The following is a 19,413-nucleotide window of genomic DNA, read 5'->3' as shown; positions in this document are numbered from 1 at the left end:
AATTTTCAATAGACTTTTAATAAATTCATGGAATTCATTAACATACAAACATTAAAGCTTAAAGTACGACTAAAAAATTGTATTTGGTTCAACCCAAAGATTTTTGATAGATTTTTAAAATTTCTAACTCATACACAAACTATTTATTTCTCTCTGTCGCTTCACATGACATCTCTTCTTATCTTCTCTCTTCTCATCTATCTCTATCACTCTCTCAAAATTTTGAAATGTATCTTTATATATATTTTCATATTTTCTTTTCAAAATTTTCATTTTTTGGTTGATTGTTCATTTAATAATTTTTTATTTTAATATCATAAAAAATTTTGAATTCTAGATTTGATTTTGTGATTTTTAATTTACGATTTATACAAATTAATGTAATATTCAATAATAATAAAAGATGCTCGTAAAAAATGCCGCTTAATTCTTAATAATTGAATAGTCTCGCAACAATCATGATTTTTAAAATTCTTTTTAGCATTTTCAATTAATATGTAAGCCATGATATTTTTGTACAAAATTATATCCACACAATGATAAACAATATTCTTTTCACATGTATATTATCAATTCAAAGAGAAGTTTACATATTAATCAATTGATGTATTTTTAAAAATTTACAAACATGCATACAAACCCACATTTATACACACGTAAGAATTAAATGATTTAACTTTTAAATAAATAAATTTATTTATTAATATAAATATTGAAAAACTATTTCAAACTGAATATGCTATATATGTCAATTAATTATTGGTTCAAAGAAATTAGTTAAAAATAGTATGTTATAATAAGTACAAAACTTGTAAAATTCTACAAAAAAAAATTTCACAAAATTCTTGTAAACAAGTTTACATAAATCCATTTATCAAATTCATAAAAATCTGTCATTTAAAAAAATCATTAAAAATCATGAAAACTATTATCTTAATTGAATACATCTTAGATATAATCTGGATTAAAAATGGAGCACACATGCACCCAGTTAAAAATCACAGTGTCTAACGCAATAAATATTATTCAGGGGTTATGCGCTCTGGAAGAATCGTGCTCATCCCTAGTCCCATATACTGAGAGATCTCTCCGATCACTTCAAATTTTGATAAAAAGAAGTTCACTCCAATGTCGTCTTTGGGAACTTCAAAGGGAATTTTAGAAATAGCGAAATTTGCAGTATATGTCACTGTTCCGATTGGGCTAATGTATTTCTACGCCAACAACGCCAAGAATCTCCAGAAATTCATGGGAAAGGTAAGATTTTTTTGTTTTATTGTTTTTTAAAGATCTTTTTTCTTGCTTAATTGGAGAGTTCAATAATTGTTGGAGGTAAGTGGGAAGTTTTGTTTTCTGAAATGGGTTGTGAGGGTATTCGTTCTGGTTATTCAAGTTAATACTTTAAGGTGACCCATGTGTTATGTTATGGTTTTTTAGCTTCAGTTTGTGATTGGTATTTAAATTGCTTCAGTTTCTACTCGTAGTGTATGAGATCATGAACGAAGTTATGCCTGCTGTGTAGGTTGAAATTTTCATGTAAGTTGATTTGACAAAATTCCATTTCATGTTCTGAAATTGAACTCCTAGAGAAGGGAAATTTATCTGTTAGCTGTTATTTTGTTGGGACTTGAATCAGCCTTTTGAATCGTATCAGCTTCGTGAGGGTTATAAATAAGGGCCTAAAAATGCATAGAGGTTTTAGATTATAAAGTTTTAGGGGTGGGAATGGGGCAAAACTTATTTCTTTTTTTAAAAATTCTTACCATGGAAGTTGAGAGGGTAGGCAACTGCGTTGCCTGCTGCAAGTTCACCCTTTTCAGTTTCTAGGTTCTTGGTGTTTCTTTGGGTATTGAGTTGCATTGCTTGCAAAAGTGTGTGTATCGAGATAACAATGGTTATTTCTCTTTGGGGGTGGGAGAGTGTTTGGATCTAGGTAAATTTCATGAAGTTTTTTCTTGATACTTAATTTCTTATGGTATTAATATTAGGAATATATATGTATATATATATAAATGACAAATGTAACATATGAATATTTGGTTATTATAGTATTGACAATGATAATGCAATTTGATGAAATTAGTATGATTATTAGTTTGTTAGGAGTCCTTACTAGCGATATATGCATGTAATGTTTGTTATATTTGGAATGAATAGAAATAAGAAATATTAGTTTGTTTCTTTTCCTTGGCTCCTCTCCTGTCTCTTGGTTCTCTGTGTTCTTCCTCCCTTTCCCCCGTCTGTGCTAATTTTCTTCTTGCTTGAATTCTTGGAGTCAAACACTACTCGAAGCAGCATATTCGAATTGTATCAAAATTGAACAAAAAGTGTAGCTTTAGCATAAATGAAGCTACTTGCTCTACGTTTAAAGAGCAAAACTGCCAGATGGTTCATGGTAGTTGAATTTCAGATAAAATATGACTAATGTTCTACTTGGCTTCTGAAAAGTTTGCAACAAAAGTGGTAGGAAGACTTTTATGGTTTCTAGCATAAATGATTTAGCTTGCTCTGTATAAAGAGTACAAAATAGATTGAATACCAGGAACATTTTACATTCGACTGGGAAATTCAAGGATTACTGGATAGAAATAGTTTGGTGCTTTTTAGCAAACAAAAAATAGCTTTCTGTATCTGGAAAACATGATGGTGTTGCCCACTATAACGATCTGAAGCTAATCGAATATAGTTTTCAATTTGAGGAAATAATCTTTGTGCCACTTTTTTTGAGTTATTATTATTCTTTACCATGTAGTTTTAGTGAAGGTTATATTGTTGTATGTATAAGCAAACGTGGGAGAAAGGTGTTTTGCATTTGTCCTATGAGTGTCACAATAGGCCATAGAACCACCTTGGAGAAGTGTTTTTGTCCATAAAATGATGTAAAAATGTAAAACAATCCACATTCATATGCAAAATCAAATGAGAAGTTAGTAAGGGATGACAGATAATTGTTTGCAGGGAAATTTTTTATTGTACTTTAAATTGGTTAAACTCGGCCATTATTTCAACATATGTAGCAGCTAAAGCTATACTGACTTGGTGTAGAATCATGAAATTCGGTTTGTTTAAAAAAAATTATGCCGCGGCTGATTGAGACATTGTTGGCTAATACTTGTATATGTTTTTCGGGCATTGTTATTTTACGTGACACAAAAATTGTTTGAACCTGGTTCTATTTTGGATAAAACCTTTTAAGATAGTAATATAAGGGACTGAATTAAGTCAATGCAAGTAATTCAGTATTCGAGCTCAAGTCCAGAATTTTCAAATAACTCAAGCTTGTTCGATAATCAATCTAGTTTGAGTTTTGGCAGCATATTGTTGAAATATTCATAGATTTTTATAAACTTAGTTATCAATACCCTCAATCATGTCAGTTTTGGGTAAAATGATTATTTTAAAAAGAGTATCTTGATTCTTGAGTTCAAGTACTCGAGCTTGACTTCAACTGAGGCCTGAGCTTAGTTTAGACTGTCTTAGCCAGTGGTTCCATGTGTTTGCAGGCTTAATTAAGTCACATAATTCTTTAGCATTTGTCTTGCTATGATTTTATTTATTCATCTAGCTAGCTATATGAAGTCCAACACGCATTATTTTTTGTTAAGCTTTCTAAATCATGTTGTTGATTTAATGTGAAGCGTCAATATGTCGTGTACCCTCCTGAAGCGCCAAGGCCTCCATCACCGGAGGAAATGAGAGAGATGGCTCGAGAATTAGCAAGAAAAAGAGATCAGAAGTGATTACACACTTAACTGACATGTGATTAGTGATCTTCGAGAATAAACCAAAAGTTTCATGTACGAGTATTGAACGTATACAACACCTTTTGTTCTTACTCATGCTTGTTCTTTTGTATGATAATGTTTCGGTAAGGATATGAGCTCGTTTTATCTTACAAGCCTTGTAAATTTAGGAAGTTTTAATTTAATGTGTACGTATCTTTCTTACCGGAAAAAACTCTGAATAACTCGAGCATGGTTAAATTTTATACATTTACTATAGTCATATGAAATGGGGCTTTTGGCGGTGGCTTAGAATGTATCTAACACCAGTTTCAAATTTGAGACGAATATAGAAATTCAATTTTAACAAAATTTTGTAAATGAAACAGGATTTTTTGGTTTAGTTATTTTATATATTGCAAATAGAGCTAGTAAAGAACTGAAAGAATCTTATAGGGTACCAGTAAAATGTAACTGTTACGATCAATGATTCATTTGATATATTTGATCAATAAGTCAAAAAGCAACACTATTATTATTATTATTATTATTTTTTTGCGTACGCATTGTGTGTTTATATAATCAATATTTTTAAGTTTTTATGATTTCGTAAAATTAGTTTAGTAAATATAGATAGTTGTATAATTTTTTAGAGACGATATGATAATCATAATCATTAAATTAAAATTTTAAAAAGGGTTAAAAAAAATCATAATTATAAATATGTCAAAGGTAAAATTGGAGGTTTGACACAAATATCATTTTAGTTCAGTCCAATTTTATAATTAGTTTCTGGAATAAAGATAATTTTCTAACTTATTAAAAATGGTATGACAATAATGATTCGAGTAATGTTACAATACAACTAAATTTATACCACACAAAAAATTCAATACAAAAATTATATTTATCAAAATCTCATGATACATTTAATATAAAATCTAACGATATAATTGTATCGTTGTATGATATATTTGTTGTAACTTTAACATTATTTTAATTATTATATTTACCAAAAGGGTGGAAAATGATGATTATGAAAATATTGAGAAAACATAGGTGTGTCATACAAAAAAATGGACATATAAAAAAACCAAAAATTATTATAAGCTTGATTTCCATATATGTCGAAATTATTGTTATCATATACTCTATAATATCGACTAAATATTGTGGTTTATCAATAAAAATACGAACGAACACATCTCATATCATCTCTTCGATTCAAAATCTAAAAATAGAAACTATTTTTATGATATTTGATACCATTTTAGTAGCTAAATTTAAATGAATGTTATAAATCATTCTATTATTAAAAAAACATGAATAACATGAATATTCAACGATTTATGAAGTTTGAGCATTTAATTGACAAAGGAGCTAAGCATTTTGGTTGTTGTTGTTGTTTTTTTTTATCTAAAATATTTTTACATGTTTGAGGCAGTTTATTTCAAATTTTTTTGATATAATAATGGTAAAAAAATACTTATGATTATTAACGAATATGCTTTCAAATTCCTTAAAGCAATCGGAAGAAAATACATTTATTACATTTACAAAAACGTGGAGAAATGCTAATCGGCAAAAAAATTCGAGTACAAATAAAACACGTCTAGTATATTAATGACGTTAGTAAAAAATTGAAAAAAAAGTTGCGAAGGGATTGCACATGCAAATTGATGTCTTTAGCGGGTTTGTTTTCAAGCTCGTTGAGCATACAACAAAGCTCGAATTCGAGCTCGCCAAAGATAGAATCGAGCTCAAGCATATAATAGAATGAATCTCTATAAACTAAGGCTAAAATAATACAGAAAAGTGTAAATTCATTCATAAATAACTAAAACTTGCAAATTTTGTGTAATACATTGCCACAATTGAAAAGAAAGAAAATTTAACGTTTATAAAGTATCACTCTTGAGAATCATAAGGTGGCACTGAAATATGTGGATTTGTACCAACCAATGATGTTTGTTGGCCACTTGAAGAAGTAATGCTCGCAAAGCAGTCCTTCACAACTTCTGAATGAGGATTGACACCGGAGGATAAACAACATCAAAGAACATGAAAGAAAAGTTATAATAGATGGGAATGCTTCCCTAGTTTTAGGTATAATAAAGTAATAGACAAATAACCTAAAAGCTGATGGAAAATCATGTAAACCTATGAAAATATATGTATAATGAAATTTGAAACCAGTCTTCATTGTGAATGTCTGCTTTCTTTGTAAGCATTATTCTTCAAGTGGCCCACAAACATAATCGGTTGGTGCAAAATGGGAATGTAAACGAATCAAGCAGGACAGAACGGTATCAAGCTCGGGCTAGGGCTCGGGCTCGGGCTCGGGTCATTTAAAGTATATATGGTTTCGAGCTCAAGCATAAGGATAAACTCACGAGCATGTTCGCGAGCTCGATATCAGCCGTTTATGTGACTCTCGGGCTCGAGCTCGACTCATTTTTTGATTTGAAAAATAAAAATATCAGTACAAATGTATTTGGAATGATTTGAAAAATAAAAATATCAGTACAAAATATCAATCTTCATTGTGAACTCTCGGGCTCGAGCTCGACTCTATGTTAGTTTTATTTTGTGTTTAAATTAAATTGCGCCTCTTAATTCCTGACAACCGTGCGCTGTCCATTTTCTCTGTGGTTCGTTTTATTTGTTAGCTGTTATTTTGTTGGGACTTGAATCAGCCTTTTGAATTGTATCAGCTTCGTGAGGGTTATAAATAAGGGCCTAAATAAAAATGCATAGAAGTTTTAGATTATAAAGTTTTAGGGGTGGGAATGGGGCAAAACTTGTTTCTTTTTTTTTTAAAAAATTCTTACCATGGAAGATGAGAGGGTAGGCAATTGCGTTGCCTGCTGCAAGTTTACCTTTTTCAGTGTCTAGGTTCTCGGTGTTTCTTTGGGTATTGACTTGCATTGCTTGCAAAAGTGTGTGTATCGATATAACAATGGTTATTTCTCTTTGGGGGTGGGAGAGTGTTTGGATCTAGGTAAATTTCATGAAATTTTTTAAGAAACACATTTCATAATGGTATATAGATAAGTTTAAGAAAAATGTTCATTTTAATTCTCGCATAAAATTATAAAATATTATTAGATTTAAAATCATGGACTGTTTATTTAATAATATATATAAATTTGAGGTGAAATTTTCAAGACAACAACCAAAATCATATTTGTATTTATTCTTAATATAAATATAAATTTGTTGAATCTATCTTAGTGTATTTTTGGAATAAAATTTCAGTTTTAATATATTATTATTTTCCTAAATTTTGTTCATATTTATTTATTTAATTATTATTATTATTATTATTATTATTTATTATTATTATTATTATTATTATTATTATTATTATTATTATTATTTATAAAAGTCTTTACCGTGCAACGTTAATATATTAAGATGCCATTATATACGGGAAAGTTTCCTTTCCTGCACAACGTACAATTCCATAACCGCTCTCTCTCCCGCTCCTCTTCTTGAGTTTATAAATACCCCTACCCCGCCTATAACCGAGTTCTTCCTCCCCGAGCATCTCTTGATTCTACCGCCATTTCTCTGTAAAGAAACCTAGAGTCACTTCCAGAGACATTCAATAGATCGTCGCCAACCTATCATCAATGGCCGTGAGTGAATGGGTGGAATTTCCCTAATTAAGTTTAAAGGGAAGCACCGTGAAGGGAATTTCGTATCCGCCTCTTCAATTCTAGAAATTATCGATATTCAGAGAATGTTAATTTTTTTTAATCTTTTTGATTTATGATGATTTTAGGAAGGGGTTAAGTTGTTGAATACATTGTTGGAAACCCAGATCTGTACATATTTGTCCGATAACTTGAGTGCTCAAGCCTAACGAAGTTCTACACTGTAAGCATGTACAACCGCGTGCAAGAATTTGTTGTTTTTATTGCTTCGGATGAAATTGATGGTGTGCAGTTGCTTACTGCTTTTTTTTGTGCTGCTGGACTTGGCCTTTTCTTGTCAAAATATCAATTCATTGTGTATCATACGAGATCTCATCTAGCAAGAAGAGATTACCGAAATTAATTTTTGCAAAGACTCGTCCCAGGATGATGGGTGTTCAGGTTAGTTTGAAGTTTTTGTTTCTTTCAGTAAATGAAAGCAATCTGATATTGTTGTTTATTCACAAAATTTCGTGTAGTGAATAGCTTAGATACTTTTGTAATTTGGTTGAATTTTGACACGTCCAACTATCTGCGACTAAATATTGATGAAAATTTATCAAACAAGGGTGATGCTTAATCATCCCATGATCTTTTGTGTTTGTTTTCGACATGATTAGTGTTATGCCTTTGGTTGTTTTATGGGGTCACACTTGGGTTTAAGTAAACATGTCACTTCATGCATTGATGAGTCTGCCATGCACTAACTTGACATCCATGTGACTCTCGTTGCCTTGAAGTGTAGGGCTACCTCAGAGGGTCTCCAACCGGGCAAATTCCAGGTTTCAAGTTTCAAGTTGGAGCAACAAGATTGTGCATAGCTAATTCAATAGCACTGAAACACTTTCTTTTACTCTTTTTTGTTTCTTAATTGTGTTAAAATTTTTAAAATATTTTAAATTATTTGATTTAATATGAAGAACATCTACATAACATAAAATAATAAACATCAAGTTTTAATAATCTGGTAAGTCGGATCTAGATACTACTTTATCTTGGAAAAGTGATCCAAGAGTATATAGTTGCTTGTCAGCAAATGGATCCTTGCTTTAAAATGTCGTAAAGTTCTGTTCTCATTATGTTGTGCCAATCATGGACAGATCTTGTGCTTCTCTACATGGAAACATGTCTGAGTGCAGAAAATGTCGGTCGATTGAACCCAAAAGAAGAGGTTTTCTGCTCCACCTTGACACTTCATCCACTTTTGAAAACCCGACTGGAGATACTCCCGATGATCTTCAAGATAACATTATTTTGGGCTTTGTTGGAATTTTTTCTCATGCAAGGTAACACATCGATGTTTTTTTAGTCATGTTCCACCTTACAGATTTCTTATAGTTATGCTATTGCAATAATTGACAAATGGATAATTTTTTTCCTTTTGCATGTTACGGATGAGGGAAAAATTTCTCGCAAACTTGTGGAGTGCATCAATACATATTTATCAGAGGATAGGACCAAATTTAGGTGGCAAATCCATGGAAATTCATCAAGCAGTAAATCATTTTGTGTTTCGGTACTGGTTTGCGGCTCATGATCAAAGTCTAAATGTATCTTGAGCAATACTGAATTGATTTTTTGATTTGTAGTAAAACGTTTGCAATACTTCTAATTTGTCCTTCATCAACAGGATTGTCTTATTTGCTATGGGAAGTTGCAAGTAAGTTTAACTAGGGCTGTGGATGACGGTTCTCTTTTATTAGAACAATACGTGGATGTGAATAATCATGTGATGAGCAAGGAGCTTGATCAAATGAGCACATCCAGTGCCAATTTGTGTTCCTGTACTCTATTTGTCTCTTCCCTGTGTGGTGGATGCATTCATATTTTCTTATTCTTTTAATTTGTTTAATATCAATACCTCTTCATCGAAGGAGAGGAGAGCTTCTGTTTTCTGTTTTTCTTTTTGCCTTCATTTCAAAATGATTTCTTTTGGTACCTGTAGAAAACTATTTTTTTCTTGTTAGGGTCTTGCAGAATTATAACACTGCAACTTTGGAGCATTCTTATGATGTTCTGTTCTGGACGTTGCAGTACCAAAAGAATTCAATTTGATATGATTTGAAACTGTAATAATTTGATGCTGAAACAAACACTATGATGTTTTACTCTTTTATCGGTTATAACTTATTTTTTATGTGCACAAATGCCGTCTAGTTTCTTTGTTATTCATTTTAACTTCTGACCTATTGTGTATTTCATTTGATGGAATATGCTTAAGACTCTTCTCACCAATTTTTTATTTGATTTGAAGGAATCTGCTTGGGCTTTCTTTATTGATGTTTTTTACTGCTCCAGGTGTGAAATCATTGCTGAAGTCAGCTTTTCCTTGAATGAGGTATATCATATTACATGCATAGAGTAAAATATATTTTATTATATGTTCCTTGGAAGATCATTTCCAAAGTATTTTCCATTTATAGTCATATGCTAATTTAGAAAATAATGCAATATTTGGTTGTATCATTTGTGGGGAAGGATGCAATCGAGGATTCTTTGTTCATTTTTCTTTATAATGGCTTATGGCAATCATATATTGTGGATGGACTGGATTGTTGCTTATAATGTATTAATACATATTACGTTCGCTGCTTCTCTTTCTTGCCTTTCTCTGTTTTACTCTCGTTGATATTTTTTCTGGAACTTTATGTCAACTTCCCTTTTTGATGAAAAATGTTCTAATTAAACGTCTTTATGTTTGGATGGCGGCTGGGGCTTACTAAGGATATTGAAAAATAAACTCCATTAACTTTCTTGACCATCTATGAGGTACCGTGTTTGTATGATGTCTAATGTAAGGACCTGCTTGCTATTCTTTTGTTTTTTATTATTGTGCATATGTTTTGTTTTATATTTGAAATAATTCTGCAGGTTGGCAATGGTTGACATGTGGTACGGAACCGCCTTATCCGGAGTTTGCCAACATTTTGCAATGTCACCTCAATTGTAAGCATCCTTTTTTCATCAACAACTCAAAACAGAATGACTCAGGTGTGTGGAAACATGCCTATTAAAGTTCACATTGTATCTTTCTTTTGATTTCCTTCGTGTTATTTCAAAGCTGTTAGAGTGTTTGTAAAATATCTAAGTTGTTCTCACTCTACCAAAATATTGTTAGTTTATGATGACCATGAGAAGCATACATGTAGTTCTAATTTTGTACTCTTGCAAAAGGTATAATTCTTACTCTAATATAAGGTCATGTTTATAGACTTGGTAATAATATCGGTGCTTTAATATTTTCATAAAGTAGGTGGAAAGGAAGGGGTTACCATCCTACTATCATGAAATGCGTTAAAATGGTGGATTTGATTTTTGTTTCATTCCTTGATATGCAAATGTTGTTATTTTGTGCTTGTTTCCTGTTTTTATATGTCATACTGAATGACTGTGTTAGTTATTCCTCATCCTATATCTAAGACTGCAAATTTGTGTGTTTCTTTGAAATTCTTCGGATAGAAAAATAATTTTTCTTCATCTTCAAATTCCATAACATTTATTTGTTTGTTGATTTTTGTTATATATTCATTAGTCAAAATTAAGACGAAGTAATTCTTGATTATTCTGAATGATGCCGCATAAAGTTTTTAAAGAATCAGCAATTGTATTTCGTATTAGATGGGACAACCTGTTCCTGCAAGAAAAGTTCTTGTAAACCGAAAAAGTATCAGCCATTAGTTTCCAAGAGAGAGGCATGGATCAAATAATTAGCCCATGTTTTTTTGGTTTATGAATGCTATGAAGCCTTTTCAATGACGCGGGATTGAAGAATATGTATACTTCCGTCTCCACATTTTGGTGTGCTACGACATTTGATATAGTCTTAAGTTTTGCCAAAGGTACGAGCAGAAAAGTAAAGTAGCCACATCTTTATATTGCATTTGATCTCGGCTTAATTTACCAAGTATCCATCTCTTATTCACAGAACTAGTCGGTGATGTGCTGCACAGTTTATCTAAGGAAGCATTCTATACAAACAGGACAAAGTTGATAAATGCTTTTCCCATTGACTAATTTAATTATATGACATCGACTTTACACGTTTTTTGTGCTTTCAATATTTTATAAAATTTTATCTTATAACCTCGAGTCAATTATTTAAGTATAGAGTAGTCGTATGTCGCATTGACTCGATGTGGATTGATATTTGTGAATTGATAATGATAATACCCAGTTCAGGGTTATAAGATAACATTTTAGCTATTGAATATCTTGAACTTTTAATGCTCTGGTTGTTTTTATCATTCTTTTTCCCAGGTTCTTGCAAGACTTGTGCTGCTTTAGTTAAGAGTCTCTTTGTGCATATCTTCTCTGTCTATTGTTTGGCAATGCACTGCAGTAAGAAAGCTGGGTGGGAGAGGGGATCAAGAGTGCTGGAAAGTGGAAACTTCTATTTTACTTTTATCGCTAATATCTCTGAGCATGAAAGGGATGAACTCATTAAGAAGCAAATGGTACATTTCACTTACTGCCTATAATATTGTTTTAAACATCTCACGTGGAAACTTAGATGCATGTTATTTGGTACATTTTGCATTAGTTTGTAATTTAATTGTGTTTCTTTGAAATATTCTTCTTTTATTCTAAATTGTGATAAAACATGAACTAATATGAATATAACAACCTATGTTTGTTACTTGTATATATCAAGTTTTAGTCTCGGAAACCAATTTAAATTCTAATTTGTGGAAGTGTTTTCTGAATCAATAGTCTAATTTACTTGCAATTAAAAAGTTCCGTTCTCTATGCTTAACTTGCCATCAGTTGGAGTTTTACTGAAACCTAGTTTGAACGGTATGCAATGTTCCTTAGCAGAAGTTGATAATTCACTTGAACTAGAAACAAAACATGTTTAAACAACTTAAGAAATAAACGTTCCAGAATAGAATTAAGATCGGGGGCAATAGGTGCAAACAAGATGGATGAAATGGAGAGTCTAAGAGAAAATATGATGTTCCAACCCCTGAGATGGACATAGGAGCTGAGCCCTATGAACATTTGGGGGGGGGGGGGGGGCAATAGAGTGATAAATATGGTGGGTCTGTTAACTATAAGATTAGTCGCCCTCTCGCCCTGAATCAATATGCCAAAACCCAACTCTGATCACTAACTTGACGTAGATTGTGGTAAAGACCTAAAAGACTTCACAGATCCGATCTGTAGCTGTAAATTTCCTTAGTTTCTCAATATCCTATGGACATTTCATATCATTTGGCCTACACTAATCAAGTTACAAGAAATTGTGTCCAACTCACTAAATTCTTCCGCAAGAGGGCGATCTCTTTGGTGTGGCTGGAATGATATCTTGACCAGCTTGTAGATTTGAGGAGAATTTGACACATCAATATGGTTCTTTTTTTATCGTATTCCAAACTTCTTTAGCTGTTCCACACTACACAAACATCAGCCTTTGTCATTGAATTGATGAGCAAAGATTTGACATGCACATCTTTAGCCTCCCATTCCTCATAGTTTGGGTCGTTCTATGCGATGCAACCTTCCTTGTTGTGATGTTTGTTTCTTCGCTTTGTATGCAGGTTTCTATAGTGAACCATACTTTATCTCTAGCTTCCAGCTCCTGATTGTCCACTTCCATTCTTTTCCAAAGATACAACTGAATGTACAATTCAAACTATTGTTGATTGCTTCTTGGATAGGTTGTCTATAGTTTTTCCTCGTTTCTTCTAATTGCTCAAGTGTTTTATTTTTTATCGCTATATTCTTGCAGTAAGGAGCAGTCTAAAAGTTTCCATCTTGTTGATAAGATTAACATTTTCAGACCAGATAATATTTATGGTGATTCCTCAGAACTTATATTTCATGCTGTTTTTTTTTATTATTTTATACTTCCTAGTGATTTTGTCTTTTGTAGTCTTTGATGAATGCATATTTTTAAAATAAATGACACCTTATTATGTAGTTTATAGATGATATACATAACAAGATTGCTGCTGCAGCTCATCATTGGCATAAAGCTAACCATCTTTGAAACGCTTCCTTTACTCTTATAGTGAATTGTTGAGTATGGTTAATCTACTTTGCATTTCATATTGTAGGAAAAAGTAGGTATTCAATCAGATTTCCTCGCACAAAATCTCAATATACAAAATGCATGTTTAAAATAAACGTGTTTTTAATATGGCATTGCCGCATTGGTCATGAGTGACTCCTAAATTGAAGGTCAAGAATAGCTTGATGCTATCTTAACATAAATTTCTTCTTGTTTCCATGGTTGTATAGTGTTCTATTTGTAATCATGGTTGCATATGCAAGTATGTATGCAATCTGAAAGCAACTTTCAAGCTCTAACTTCAGTATTACAGGGTTACTTGTGCTCTCATGTTGACAGGTGGATGCTGCTTTTATGCTCCTTCATTGCATAATGTTGAGGTAAGATTGTAGACATGTTTGCTTCAATTGCTTTCATATTTTGATTTGCTGATTTATTTGCTAATAAATGGTTTGCTTCTCCATGATTTCAGTTTATTTAACTTATTTTCTTGGCATATGGCCAGGATACCAAAGTTGTTCTTCTCGGAATATAGGATATTAGGGTATTTAAACTCAATAATTTAAGCGCGAGGGATTCACCTTTACAAACTTTTTATTGTTGATGTTGCTAAAAAATCCTCTGATTTTCTAGTGAAAATATGAAATAAGAGAATATTTGATGAACTTCACTTGGTGTAAAATTTGCATAAATTATCGTACTTTTTAAAGTTTGTGTACCTATTATTTGTCTCTATTGAGGTCTAATTGGTTGAGAGATAAATATTTACAAGGATTTGAAGTTCCTTTCTATCCCGAAGATATTGGGATAATCATTCGAGGTGAAAATTAGAACATTTTCAATATAGAATTGTGATGTCAATATTTCTCGCCGATGGGACGAAACTAAAAATTGAAATGATGTAGAAGTTGAGTCAAATGGAGAGACAACACTAAAAGTCAGTTTGTTACCTTTTTTTTGCGAGGGATTGAAGTTATATCTGTTGTTATGATCAGTGCTTTTGCGGATTTCTCATCCACCTACTTGTACTTTGTTTTCCTATAATAATAAAATTTCGTTTCTAAAAAAAAAATGATCAGTGCTTTTGTTTTTCTTTTATTTTGTGTTGCCGATTTCTTGTCTTCTTTTTGTGACTATTAGTTTTAAATTATTTAATATAATATTGTTTCTTAAAAAAAAAAGTCGGTTTATTAGATGCTTTAGCCTCTCCAGTTATAAAAAATCAATAATTCTAACATTGCAAATATTATGTCAAGCCAAACACGTATTACATAATTCTGGACGACATTTACTTATCTAGCAGCATTCACCTTAATATATGTTAAAATGTGAACATTGGTTATGTTATATTAGCACTAACTAAATATTAATCATATGCTGTCTCTTGAGACCAGTGTATTAACTGGCATACACATTTAAAATAAATCGCAACTCCTAATATCTTGTGCGAGCGACGTTAAATTATAGAAGCTTTACTATCGGCCTTCTTTTATGCTTCTTTCTTATATTTTATTTTAATTTTTGCCTTTAATATATCTAGGTAAATATTTTGTGAAATAAATCCCTTGCACAACCGGTATTCAATTAATTGGCTTTAAATTGTTGCGTCGATTGATGGATCCCCTATAGAAGTTTTGTTGTTTGAGAATTTCCGTTTAGCTTTCCACCGTTTGGAACCCATTATACTTCTACTTTATTCAATTCTTTTATTCCGTTTTGTGCTTCACTTCATGCTACTACTCCAGGAGAACTTTACTGGTAAAAACCCATTATACTCACTTTTGTATTGTTACAATAACTTCAAGAGTTCTTTTCAAACACACATGTATTTGGTATTTTTGTCTTAGTTTTTTTTATCTTATATCCAACTCGAAACATAACAACTTTGCTTTGTAGAAACATTTATGAGAGCCTTGTCTCATCAACTCTTCAAAACAGAATGACCTTGCTGTGTGGAAACATGGCTATTAAGGTTCACATTGTATCTTTCTTTTGATTTCTTTCGTGTTATTTCAAAGTTTTTATAGTGTTTGGAAAATATCTATGTTGTTCTCACTCTGACAACATATAGTTAGTTTATGATGACCTATAGTTAGTTTATGATGATCACTAGTCACTGATTGTAATTAACACGTATTATATTATTAATAAAATATAGTTTCTTATTAAAAAAAATTATGATGACCATAAGAAGCATACAGGTAGACGTCTTGTTGCGGTTCTAATTTGTATTTTTGCAAAATGTGGAATTTCTCACTCTAATATTTAAGGTCATGGTTATAGACTTTGTAATAATATTGGTGTTTTAAATATTTCATAAAATAGGTGGAAAGGAAGGGGTTACCATCCCATTATTATCATGAATTGCGTTAAAATGGCATATTTGATTTTTTCTTCATTCATTGAGATGTTAATGTTGTTATTTTGTGCTTGTTTCCTGTTGCTATATGTCGTACTGAATGACTGTGGTAGTTATTCTTCCTTCATGTATCTAAGACTGCAAATTTGTGTGTTTCTTTGAAATTCTTGGAAATTTTTGCAATAGAAAAAGGATTTTCCTTCTTCTTCGCAGCTTTCTTTGTTTAAGGTTTTGAATTCAATTTGGAATGATTGCGTTCTAAAATGGTGTCCACGTGTTTTCAATTTATTGGAAGGATTCATCGTGCACCTTAAAAATGTTCGTTTTCTTGTTCCGGTTGACCTGCAAGATTTTTTGTGTCATAGGCAGAATGTGTTACTAGCTCTTTTGGCAATACTTAACTTGAAGGTGCCTTCCAAATAAGGCACAGTGGCATTGATATTTTTTTGATATTTTGAAGTGATTCGATGAGATTGATCATAATTTTTTATAAACGAGATTTTTTTTACAATCTTCAAATGAGTTTCATCACGTGCAGGAGATTCTCTGTCACAATTTCGGGTACATCTGCATAAGAAATTAATCCCATCAGATCAATTTTAATCATATAGTTGAAGAGAATATATGATGAAAGTAATCAATTCTGTCCATCAATTTTCTTATCCCCAGAACTGCATCTTTTTATGTATCTCTTTACATTTTTGCTATTCTTTTGTGTGTATAGGTGGTGCAGGATGTTAACATTATTTAGAATATTAGATGGACCTCCTGATTACATAGGAATTCACAACACTGAATGATTGGTTTTTTTTTTGTGCCGCTGACAGCTGCATATGCCCTTTCTGCTGGTTCTAGTCCTCTTCTGTATGAGTATTCAGGATTTCTGCCACCGCTCTATGATGCTGAGCCTATGGAGGAATTGGCCGAGGTATTATTCTTGCAAATCCATCCTTTTACACATAAGCCTTTTGATCTCACGTATGATGGCTAACCTATAAAATTGTATCCGGTTTCTGGTAAATAGAGGACAATCCAAGTGGTTTTTTGGAAGCTCAGTTGAAGATTGATATTGATTCTGGTCCAAAGATGTCACATACTTCTACTTTTGCTACTTTCTAAATTTTTATATCTGATTAATTTTCACCATTAGTTATGATCAATTTGTAGGTCAATTTGTACGCTTGCCACCAACTCTAAGAGATCAGCTGCTTAATGAAATGGAAAATCATGTTCCTGAATGCATAAAGGAAGTAGAAACTGACAAGATGCTGCTCTAAGAAGTTCTCTACGCATGTGGTCTCTTAGCTAATTTCATGTTCTGCTCGTATTCACCAAGGTCAATCTTCACTTCATTCTCCATTGCGGCACTAGTCCTTTTATATGCCTTGGCCTTCACTTAAAAGCTTTTGAACTAAGCTGTGTGCTCCTCTGTAAACTTTTAATAAGCTCCATGTGATTGGGGCAGTAGGAAAACCTGTACATAACAGAGTGACATTGTTCATTGCCTGCTTTGTTACCCATCACCCTCTTTTGGTCTGGTTTGATTAGAAGTCCACATTTTCTCTATCCTTTGATTTTATTCATTCCTCTTTATTTATTTCATTCTTTTTGCTTCCGCTAACAGTTTTTTAATTTCTGCATGATCTTATTTCATTTGTTTGGTCAAATACAATATGTTTTTGTGATAAATTTACTTGATGTGTTGTTTCTCTTTGGCACAAGATTTCATATTTTATTTTTTCCTTCCTTTTTCTCAAATAACATTATAAAATTTTATGGACAGGGTTCACGATATTCTCTTGTGTTTTTCCCGTGCTTCACATTTTTTCTTTCACCCTCGGGATCAGAGAATTTCCCACTTCTCCCACTTTATTTTCAGTGCTTGACTTCTCTTGGAGATTTGGTGATTAAAGTCTTAGATAATAGTCTCTTTGGCTGGTATGGTCATTCTAAACTTCTTGTGTTACTCAGACCACAACTTGCTCACGTGATTAATCTTTATCCGGAACACGACTTTTGGTTGACAAAATGTTAAGCTGATTTATTTATCTTGACTTTCTGTCATTAATCTTTAGTCCCTCACTTAAGCTGTCATTCTTTTATTCATTGTTATCTCACACAGTTAGCGATCAACAAGCTTTTTATGCTGCTCCGAGATCCGGATTATCGAGTTGTGCTTTGCCTAGCTCGTCGTATTGGCGTCCTTTTCCAAACACGGGATGGTCATTCTGAAGACTGAACCGTTCCAATATTTGTGGTAATTGGCTTGAGATTTGAGATATACAAATGATTCCAGTAGATATTTTAATTTATGTAATATATTGCAGCTTAACTATTATTCTAAGCGGCCATTGACATAGGGCAAGTCCATTTATAATCTCGTCTGTCTAACTACACTTTCTAATATTTGCTCTTACGATATGTTTCTTAATGGCAATGCAATAACACATTTTAAGATTGGGCATTTCATAATGTTTTTTAACCTCGGGCCAATTTTTATTCTTTTTTCCATTTTGTACAATGCTACTTTGTACAAGTCTGAAGTAGCCTTGTGTGGTTTCATTGGTGTATATTGATTCATCTAGGACTGCTCTGTTACAATTCGGTTTCTGATATGATTGAACTTCCTTTTGCTTCTAAAATAACATTGTTTGGGAAAAAATGTCACTGCAGTTCAGATTATGGAAGGAAATTGGTTACCTACTCTGGGAGAAAATAGTCTGCTGGTCCTCAACCTCGTCGGATAATGGAAACAATTGTCACAACTCTTATACATCTTGTATTGCACAGTGAGAAAATAGAGTTAAGGTACCAATATTTTTTAATTATTACTGTAAAGCCCAAAAAATCAGTATACGTAAAATCTATGCATTTATTTAATTTATGAAATTTCATTATTTTAATATTTATGTTTAATTGATCTACGTTAAAATGTTTTCTTGAGTTTTATGTTTCAGACGATTATTCGAGGCGGGATCGAGGAAAGGAGACCGGGATGATTTTTAGTGACTTTAATTGTGGTATTTTATTTTAAGTTAGGTTTGAGACATTTTAAATAATTTATGAATTTTTAATATTTTTAAAGCCTAATTTAAATATTAAGTCATTTTAGGATTTTTAAACTTTTAAAGTTTATCAATTAGGGGATTTTAGTAAATTTATTATGGGATTAGAATTTTATTAAATTTTTTTGATTTGTTAACATTTTTATTAGCATGATTTATTTATTTCAAAACACTTTATAATTACTAATTAGGTGGTTTATTACACACCACGCACACATATTAAAATATTCAATTATTCCAACACCTTTTCACACACACTCATACACGTATACACACACCCCTTCATTATAAACAAAACACACATGTTTATTATTTTATTTGAATAAGGAGAGAAGAGAATTTTTCTTTAAACTCTCCTCCATCAACCTCTATATCATTTCTCTCCTCTCCAACTTCTTCTTCAGCAATCGTTCCTTTCCTCTGAAATTTCCAGCAATATTTTGTTGAGTTTATTTCAAGAAAATCGAGCCACCTTCGTCCCGGATCGTCTCTCGCTCCGTCTCCGCTTCAGTGTCGTCGTTTCGGTATTATTTAATCGTCAAAGGCACGTATAATCTCT

General features: G+C 32.0%; 3 protein-coding genes across 3 annotated transcripts in view; all 3 read left to right on the top strand.

The window, feature by feature from the left end:
- The first annotated feature begins 992 nt into the window (after positions 1 to 992).
- On the top strand, positions 993 to 3,928 carry LOC140963065 (uncharacterized). Its single transcript, XM_073422287.1, has 2 exons — positions 993 to 1,257; positions 3,639 to 3,928. Exons 1-2 carry the CDS (start codon positions 1,129 to 1,131, stop codon positions 3,738 to 3,740), a joined length of 231 nt encoding a protein of 76 aa, XP_073278388.1. The 5' UTR covers positions 993 to 1,128; the 3' UTR covers positions 3,741 to 3,928.
- A 3,900-nt stretch (positions 3,929 to 7,828) lies between these two features.
- Positions 7,829 to 19,413, top strand: part of LOC140963030 (serine/threonine-protein kinase ATM-like) — a 23,493-nt gene continuing 11,908 nt past the window's right edge. The window contains exons 1-4 of the mRNA XM_073422243.1: positions 7,829 to 8,706; positions 8,820 to 8,970; positions 9,051 to 9,080; positions 9,675 to 9,758. Coding sequence (XP_073278344.1) covers positions 8,513 to 8,706; positions 8,820 to 8,970; positions 9,051 to 9,080; positions 9,675 to 9,758 — 459 coding nt within the window. The 5' untranslated portion in view covers positions 7,829 to 8,512. The remainder of the gene's footprint in view (positions 8,707 to 8,819; positions 8,971 to 9,050; positions 9,081 to 9,674; positions 9,759 to 19,413) is intronic.
- The window catches only part of LOC140963037 (uncharacterized), an 18,890-nt gene continuing 11,977 nt past the window's right edge, over positions 12,501 to 19,413 (top strand). Inside the window, exons 1-6 of the mRNA XM_073422255.1 lie at positions 12,501 to 13,077; positions 13,149 to 13,216; positions 13,770 to 13,810; positions 15,327 to 15,402; positions 16,617 to 16,717; positions 18,463 to 18,597. Coding sequence (XP_073278356.1) covers positions 12,906 to 13,077; positions 13,149 to 13,216; positions 13,770 to 13,810; positions 15,327 to 15,402; positions 16,617 to 16,717; positions 18,463 to 18,508 — 504 coding nt within the window. The 5' untranslated portion in view covers positions 12,501 to 12,905 and the 3' untranslated portion in view covers positions 18,509 to 18,597. The remainder of the gene's footprint in view (positions 13,078 to 13,148; positions 13,217 to 13,769; positions 13,811 to 15,326; positions 15,403 to 16,616; positions 16,718 to 18,462; positions 18,598 to 19,413) is intronic.

The sequence above is a fragment of the Primulina huaijiensis genome, chromosome 2 (assembly GCF_012295235.1).
Source record: "Primulina huaijiensis isolate GDHJ02 chromosome 2, ASM1229523v2, whole genome shotgun sequence".
In the NCBI taxonomy this organism is placed as follows: Eukaryota; Viridiplantae; Streptophyta; class Magnoliopsida; order Lamiales; family Gesneriaceae; genus Primulina; species Primulina huaijiensis.
This window is presented reverse-complemented; position numbering and strand designations above follow the sequence as displayed.